Source organism: Eleginops maclovinus, chromosome 14 (assembly GCF_036324505.1).
Source record: "Eleginops maclovinus isolate JMC-PN-2008 ecotype Puerto Natales chromosome 14, JC_Emac_rtc_rv5, whole genome shotgun sequence".
NCBI lineage: Eukaryota > Metazoa > Chordata > Actinopteri > Perciformes > Eleginopidae > Eleginops > Eleginops maclovinus.
Genome location: NC_086362.1, coordinates 9,383,986 through 9,392,502, shown reverse-complemented (window position 1 = coordinate 9,392,502; position 8,517 = coordinate 9,383,986). Strand labels below are relative to the sequence as shown.

General features: G+C 39.5%; 1 protein-coding gene and 1 non-coding gene across 4 annotated transcripts; one reads left to right on the top strand and one right to left on the bottom strand.

The window, feature by feature from the left end:
* The first annotated feature begins 879 nt into the window (after positions 1–879).
* Positions 880–4,578, top strand: brms1 (BRMS1 transcriptional repressor and anoikis regulator). Of its 3 annotated transcripts, none has more exons than XM_063900210.1 (10): positions 880–1,016; positions 2,182–2,404; positions 2,496–2,586; positions 2,662–2,789; positions 3,046–3,125; positions 3,226–3,322; positions 3,698–3,787; positions 3,876–3,940; positions 4,108–4,147; positions 4,290–4,578. In XM_063900210.1, exons 2-10 carry the CDS (start codon positions 2,188–2,190, stop codon positions 4,295–4,297), a joined length of 816 nt encoding a protein of 271 aa, XP_063756280.1. In that variant the 5' UTR covers positions 880–1,016; positions 2,182–2,187; the 3' UTR covers positions 4,298–4,578. The 3 variants fall into 3 exon arrangements, with proteins under 3 accessions (XP_063756280.1, XP_063756282.1, XP_063756281.1); XM_063900211.1 differs by lacking the exon at positions 880–1,016 and adding an exon at positions 1,073–1,538; XM_063900212.1 differs by lacking the exon at positions 4,108–4,147.
* Positions 4,579–8,384: 3,806 nt separating this feature from the next.
* trnai-aau (transfer RNA isoleucine (anticodon AAU)) lies at positions 8,385–8,456 on the bottom strand. Its single transcript has one exon. It is a non-coding gene; the product is annotated as a tRNA-Ile (tRNA).
* Positions 8,457–8,517: the final 61 nt, after the last annotated feature.

Below are 8,517 nucleotides of genomic sequence, written 5' to 3'. Positions count from 1 at the left end.
TACGGTTTGTTTTTTGTTTATTGGGTTTGTCATTCTTTGCTTCAGAAAAAATGAGCCTTATATACAATTATACAACAGAATGTTAGCTTGCACATTGTTCAACAAAGAATCCCTTTGAATTGTTATTATTACAATTAATAACACCTACCATTTTGTCCTGCAATGACAGGCCAAAATGTCTGCCATCTAACCATAAATGCCTGTTGTCCAAATTATATGAATTCCAACATTATCATTTGCATGGCTGTCTAGTCATTTTGTAATACTTTAGTGTCACCTTGTGGTTAATTGGAGAAATGATAAACACCATGGTGTGAAGCAAGATTAGGTCTAGGAATTGTTGGGTCTCTGCAAAATAATATCATAAAGAGTGCAGTCTAGACTATGTGAAAAAAGTCCTGAGAAATGTTGATTTGATTTTGTACTGTACAAATAAACTGAATTATATGTAAGTATCTAAACACCAGCTGCAACACATTGTCCATGACATGAATGAATCAACACAACCACATTTCTATGATATTTCCTGAATAGGACCAAACATTTTTGGGTTAAACATGATTTATTAATATAAATAAAAAGGGATACGTTCGTTTTTGTAAATATACCAATTGTTTATTTTTGTAATCATTGTATTTATTATAAAGCATGTGTAATCTCACTTGATTGGTGCGTTCCCATTATATTATTTCATATTGAGATTGAAAAAAAGGAGATGCGCGGTATTTTCTATAAAGTCCATCCTATTGGCCAACTCCGATGGATTACACCACCAAACTTGATTCTGATTGGCCTTATGAACCTGCTTGAGCTTTTTGATTGGACAAGCGACGGCTGGGCTCGGTCGCTACTATTGGTCCCTACAGCATTATGGCTAGGCGCTGATTGGTTGGATTCACGGGTTGTAGAGTCCGGCAAAGTGTCGAACTGGGAACAGAAGTAAAGAGGAAGTACTTTTTTAATTGGAAATATATAAAATGATACTTTAACTTTCCGCAGCGCATCAGAGGGAGAAGGTGAGTGTGCTGTCCCGGAAAGGGAAGAGTTTCTGTTTACTATCAGTTTCGCCTGCCTGCATGAACAGATAACGTTACTTGTTAATCCGTGTGCCGTTGGAGGATGGAGGCAGAATGAGAGCCGCTGAGACGATGCTTCATTGAGATTAATATAATCTAAACGCTGTTGTCTGCGTATAGAAGGAATATGTGCCGATAATTGAACTTCAACAGTGGGACAGTGATGAGCAGACAGCCTGTCCCTCGCTGTGGTTTCAATCGTTAGCTAGTGTTGCACTTGACTTCACTGTGCTTTATCTGCCAGTAATTCGATATAGAAATACAAAGAGGAGTCTCGGTGAATTTATTGTGGGTTGTGGGTAAATGGACAGGCAGTTTAAAATGTTTTAGACTCATTTCTGGTCGTTATTTGTTACTGTAAATACCTCCGTCGACGTAACGTCTCTTAGTACTGTATGACATCACGGAAGCTGCCAGTGGTGAAATTACACTTGACACTTCTGGTAATGCTACAAAATAAAGGTAATAATTAATGTACGATGCAACATGTTAAAAGACATAATCTCATTATCTTTCATTTGTTATTATTTTTTTACAGCGTTCATGGCGGACTATAAATTAAATGATCAGTTTCTGACGAACAAAATCGGGTCATTTCCGGTCTTTCTGTTTGTATTGTGTGTTGCTATCTGGCTTGACAGAAACGGGAGCGCTGTAGTGCGATGTCACAGTGTTGTTGTTTTATTCACAAATATTGTATGCACATCAAGCTACAATCTACATACTACGAGTTATTTCTTTACCTGCTTTCTGTGGTATTTGTTGTGGTTTACCATTACTAACCCTAAAACTGTAACCCGAAGGCAGTGTTGTTACTCATCAACCAATATTCGATAATAACAAAATAATTAATTCCAGCCATTCAACAGTGTCAGTAAGTGGAAGGCAGTTGTGTTTTATCTCACGATTAGTCAACTAAAGTAAAGTGCAAACATCAACAAAATAAGCCCCCATGAGTTAGCCAGTGTACAAAATGATATTCAGTCCACCAGAGAAGGCTGACTTTTAAACGTGTGTGTGTGTGTGTGTGTGTGTGTGTGTGTGTGTGTGTGTGTGTGTGTGTGTGTGTGTGTGTGTGTGTGTGTGTGTGTGTGTGTGTTCTCAGCCTGCCATGCCAGCCCAGCCCCCTGAGAGGGAACCGGAGGAGGAGATGGAGGCCGAAGGAGAGTCACAACTCCCTGATGCCAATGGAGAGGTAGAGCGCCCTAGAGAGCACGGAAGAGGAGGTGAAGACGGAGAGGAAACCATGGAGGAGAGCGCGGAGGAGAGGGACAGTGACTTGGAGGATAGTGAGGAAGAGGAAGAAGAGGAGGAAGAGGAGAGTTCAGGTAAGATCCAGGTGCTTCTGCTAAATGTCTACCTGAGCAAATACCATGGTAGATACACTGTTTCTCACTGTTTATGTCTTCCTCTGTTAAGAGATGGACGATGAAGACTGTGAGCGGAGGAGAGGAGAATGTTTAGATGAGATGATGGATCTGGAGAAACAATTTCAGGAGCTAAAGGATAAGTAAGTTGTCCCTCTGATGTGAAATAATCTGTCATATGAACGATAGACAGAGAAAATACTACTATGTGATTGCAGGTTGTTTCGTGAGCGGCAGAATCAGATTAAGGTGAAGCTGGACGAGGTGCTGACAGGAAAGGCTGGAGAATACAGAGAACCTCTGGTAGCTCTGCAGGAGAGCATGCAGATACGAACACAAGTGGCCGGTAAGTCACACATGCAAAGAAAACTAAATGATGATGGGCCTTGATATCTCTCTCATGGTTAACACTGCAAGCCACTTTGACCAAACTGGAGTTATGCACCAAACAATGTGCCACACATATCTGAAAAAAATATGCTCTATTTGCAACGAATGTGCAGCATGCATATATTAGATTTCTCAAGTTTTATTATCAATCAATAGTCACTTTGTTTGTTCAAGAAAACTTCTAAAAGTATCCTCTCTGTCTTTACCTGCAGGGGTGTACAGAGAGCTGTGTCTGCAGGTGATCAAACACAAGTACGAGTGTGAACTACAAGGAGCAAAGCAGCACCTGGAGGTAACATACACACACACCTATATATATTATACAAAGATACCCTTTAGCCAATGTTATTGAACAAAGTTGGTATGTGTTTGTGTACGATTGTGTGCTACAGAGTGAGCGGTCGCTGCTGTTTGATGCCATGAAGTCTGAACTGCTGGAGAAGATCAGACGACTGGAGGAGGACAGACAGAATATAGACCTCACCTCAGGTACAGATCAATGACCAAAAACATTTTAACTACGGACCAACGACTGCTTGAGATCCTTCTCTATCTACATTTATATGCCCACAATTACAACAAAATCTATTTCAACTTCAATACTTCAAGTAAATTACGCCCCAAAAAAGATCTTCATTTGCATTCCATAAAGAACTTTTAAAACTGTAGAAAAATCTGAAAACTGCTCTAGTCTGAATACATTATGCTAAGTCTGTGTGCTAAATGATTGTTAATTTATTCATTTAAGTATGTTTTCATTTATATAGCACATTATCACAAATTTGCCTCAAGGGTCTTATCAGCAGAAATCAACCCAACAGTGAGAGGAGTTTTCTAATGAACGTTTTATTTTTCTCATTCCAGAGTGGAGTGATGAAACGAGGGGCAAAAAGTGTAAAAGAAAGAACCTGCTGGGGCGGTCGGAGAGGAAAAAGAAAGTGGCTCTTGTTTCAGGTAAAACATCTTCCTTCATAGAGTATTTAGTTTGAGAAGTTGTTGTTTACAGACTGAAGATTTGATCCAACTCCTCTCTGTCTCACAGGGCCTTTCATTGTCTACATGTTGAGGGAAATCGACATCCTTGAAGACTGGACTGCTATAAAGAAGGTAAAAAAAAGAGAAGCTGCTCTTCCATTTCTCAGGTTTTTTACTTAAATGTCATTTCAGTGTTGACACTAAACTAAATAACAATGAATAAAAGACCTTAATGTCACAACACAGCACCACACACACCAGCTAAATGTATTGTTTTGGGGTTTCTGTGTGCTTTGCAGGCAAAGGCAGCACTGACACCACTAAAAAAGAAAGTAGAAAGTAAGTCTTCCCGTGACTTATATTCACACAAATAGCCATTTGCACTGTATTTAGCTTAAGACTGGTACAAAATATGCAACAAAGACAACAATCATACCGTTGAGTTTTCTTTCCTGTAAGCCTTTCTAATTTTTTTTTACAGAGCGGTGATGAAGGAGGATCTTATTGAAGACCAGGGCAAATAAACCAAACTACACACACACACACACACACACACACCCAGCAACTTCCACTAACGGTTACAGTTTTGTCTCATTAAGACCCAGAAGATTGTCGTGTTGATTAATCCGCGTCTTTGAACCCACCAACCAACCACCAACTGCTTGTTTTTATCTATTGCTATTTAAAATAAATTCTTAATGAAATGAAAACCATGTATTTATAGAATGATTTATAATGGTGATTAAAATTGTAATCTTTTGTGACAAAGATTTGCTTGTTCATGTGATTGTTTCCTGCTCCAGGTTTTATGACTGCACGCACACACTATACACACTCTTAAGAAAGGGTTTAATATTTTACAATATACGCTGAGTGCAGAGAATTAATTGAGAAGATCGATATGCTTGTGTTTGTCCCTGTAAAATGCATTGAATGTCAACAGATACACCTGTGGAACAATACACCCTCGGGCCCTAAGGTCCAAATCAACCAAACACTCCATTTATAGCACTTCACAGTCTTTTTGAACAGAGGAATAACAATAATAAAAATACAACAGCGTTCAGTGTATCCTCACTAGAATTAATCAAAAAACGGACATAATGAAAGACAATTAAACAAAAATTGCCAATTATAAACAAAAAAGTATGTCAAATCCACAGTGGGTGTAAAAAACTATTTTTAACCCACATAAATCAAATAACCAAATGCTTCTTATCAAATCAGCAGCAGAATAAAACAGCCAAGAGAACACAGATGTACCAATAATATTAACTCAGTTTAATGCTAGGCCAGTGGCTGTTTAGTTTCTTGTAACTAATATTTTCTTAGGTAAATTAAAGGACATTACCATTCTGTGATGCACTCACTCGTTTCCATATATTTTGGCACAATACCCATATATCAACTCTGACTCGACTTTATTATAAAAGTGTTTGGTTTCAATAAATTGTGATGCCAACCAAATCAAAAAATAGTATATAAATGACATATTCATTCAGCAATCTCATATAGCTGTTATTTTCTATGACAAAGCAACAAAAATAAAAGAGTTTGTTGTAGCACTCACCTGTCTGAACTCCTCCTCTCTGCTCCAGTGTCACCTGCTCTGCTCCTTTATTCTCAGTACATTATACAAACAGTCCCCTGCACTTAAATGAAAAGGTTTTAAACTGACTGGGGCCCTGCAGATCCACCATGAATGCACCTGTTGGTGACGCACATCCTAGGTGTGTTTGTTTTTGTTCACTACCCGGATGGTGCTTTAAAACAGTGATTATCTTACACTGTTTTGGTTTATACTCTTCCCTTACTAACTTGTTTACAGCAGCAGTTCTGAAAACAGTGATAACAGCTGGGAGAGTGACTTAAAATCAAAAGCCCGCCAGAAACACGCCTACCGTTGCTTCCTACCGGATGTGTAACGAGGGAAATGTTTGCCAACAACTTTAGCAGAAGTTATCTGCTGCCCCAAGTGGCCAAACATGGTATTGGTTTAGACACTGACTAACTAGGTCACAACTACAGATATGTCGCACTATTTTGCCTTTTTTACTGACAGGGAAATTTGTAAGGATAGGGAATATGAATGAAAATATTAAAAGTAAATAAACTACATTCACTTGAGAATGTACACCATAGGCCTTCAAGGTGAAAAAAACAAAAACACAACGACGCAGTGGTATGGTTTCTCTCCTGTGTGCATTATCTGATGATGACACATCTTTTCTTAGCAAAGCTCTTCCAGCAGAGCTCAGAGTGATAACGGTTTTGGCAAACTCATAACATCTGTATAGTTTCTCTGCCTTGGGAAAACAGCAGGAACCCTTCTCTACAAAATGGAGCTATAGCTGCAGTTTTCCCCTGTTGTTACTGCAGTGATGTGACTTCTGTTGGTGTACCAAGTGCTGAAACATACTCACACATTGGTAAGGTTTTCTCTGCTGTAATAAATAACTGTTGACATTTCCTTTGTGACAGCTGGTTGAAGCTCTTCCCAAGGTAGCTGCAGTTATAGGGTTTCTCCCCCTTGTGGACGCCGTTTCGTCTTCAAATGTAATTGGCTAAAAATCATCCCTCGATACAGTTGTTTTCAAGGTTAGGACATCAGGATTCAATGCCTCAAAAACACATTGGTCGTTCTTAAAACATTTTTAAAATACCTTGCACCACCTACCACACATGCACAGTTGTATAGTTCAGTTAAAGTGAAAAAGGGAGGAAGTTAAGCTATAAGAAGACAGGGAGACCTGGCAGTGAATAGCAAGAGACATGATTGTACTTAAACGGTGTTTATTTGACAAGAACATTTGAAAGAAAATGTTTCACATCGAGCCTAAAGCTGTCAACATTGATAAAGTGCTTTCTTTTCTTGTTTCCCAGCAAACCACACACAGTTTAGTTCTTTTCTTAGACTCTGGATTTACATTTCTCCCCAGATTTAGAACTCAGTAGCTTCTTTTTTCTGTAAAGTTTTAAGCAAAATTTGAATACATCAAAAATTGCAACCTTATTCCAAAACCATTCCTCTCATCTTTTCTTCACCCCTACCTCCCTCCGTAGTGTAAATCATGTAGAACAGTTCATGACTCCTCTATGCCCCCCGTGTTTCCTCACAGGTGCTTGCTGAGTTTACGCGTCTGCCTCTCCCTAGCTTCAATGGCGGCTTTGGTGTCCAACAGCTCTTCCAGCTGGCGGCGGATATGGACCATGTCGAGCTGCGTGGCCTCGCATTGCTCCTTCAGCGAGGCGGACTCCACCCTTAGCTGCGTGGCGGCCATGGAGAGCTGCTCACTGCGTTCGCGGCAGTGCAGCTGCATCCTCTTAGCATCGTTCAGCAGGGACTCCACGCTCAATGCCACGGATTCACACTGATCATCAGACATGTTCTGCACAGAGAGAGGGATGGAGGTCAGAGGTCAAAACAGAGACTTTGACTCAATGACTTTTAAGCAGTAAGATGTTTGAATAATGCTGCATGAAGTTATGTTTTTCCATTTGAAAGGCTCTTTATGATCTACTTTGGAGATTTAAGGCCTTTTATTTGTACTGGCTGGTTTGGTGGTAAACTACATCTATCCTGCCAAACCAGAACAGATAAAGTGAATCAAAAGTCAAAAATCCTGCACAGATCAACAGGTTTTAATCAGACATTTAATAGGGAGAACATGAAGTGGCTTTAAGAGGCTTATCAAGGCTCAACTTAGTCGTCAATGCCTACTGCTTGTCTATTCCTATCCTACCATCAGAATCTAACCCCTTTTTCTATAACTTCAGATATGTTTGAATACAAACAGAGTATCTTTATCGTCCAAATATAACAGCTAAATGGTCTTACCATGGACTCCAAAGTCAACTTTATCACAAGCTTGTTGGGCTTCTGAGAGTCGAGGTAGTCTTCAGCGTTCTCCAGAGTTCTCTCTCTTCTTGGATGTGATTTACAGACTTCCTGTATAAATATATTATAAAAAACACAAGTTACAGGAATAGATTCTGCTCCAGGTGTATCGTAAAGGTATGTGTTGGATATTAACTTACCAGGGCCAGTAAGTCTTCCCTATATTCTTATTTATCCCACTCCGTCACCACCCGTCTCCCTCTCTCACGTCCCGTCTCTCCTCTCTCTTGTACCTCAGTGCTCACACTAGGTCAGGTAATCCCCAGAGATTAGACAGCTAAAGACAGCATAGGAGTTATGTTGTCATAGCAGGAGTAAGCTCTCTATTTTGATCAGGCAACGGCTTTTAACTCCTGCAGTCATACCTAGTTCAATATCAAAATCAGAAACTCGTTTTACTCAAATGAATATTGAATAATTATTATTTGATAGTTTGGTCAAAAATTCTTTACTTTAAATTTTGCTCTCAATTGACTCCAGCCTACAGGTAGAGCAATTAGGAATTCAATTGGAGTTACTATTTAATTAACCTACCTATTTAAGGATGTCATTAGTAACCCACAATTAATTCTGGAGGGCATATGTATTTAGACTATGGTGATGAAGGTGAAAGGTGTTATGTCATGGAACTTGTCTAAGACAGGTAACCTATTTCTTGTGAAGACCGAAAAGCTATTATGGCCAGTACGGGGATCGAACCCGCGACCTTGGCGTTATTAGCACCACGCTCTAACCAACTGAGCTAACGCCATGGTTACTGTGACGTAATACGGCGATTTGGCGGCTACAAATTACATATAGTATAGCTTTA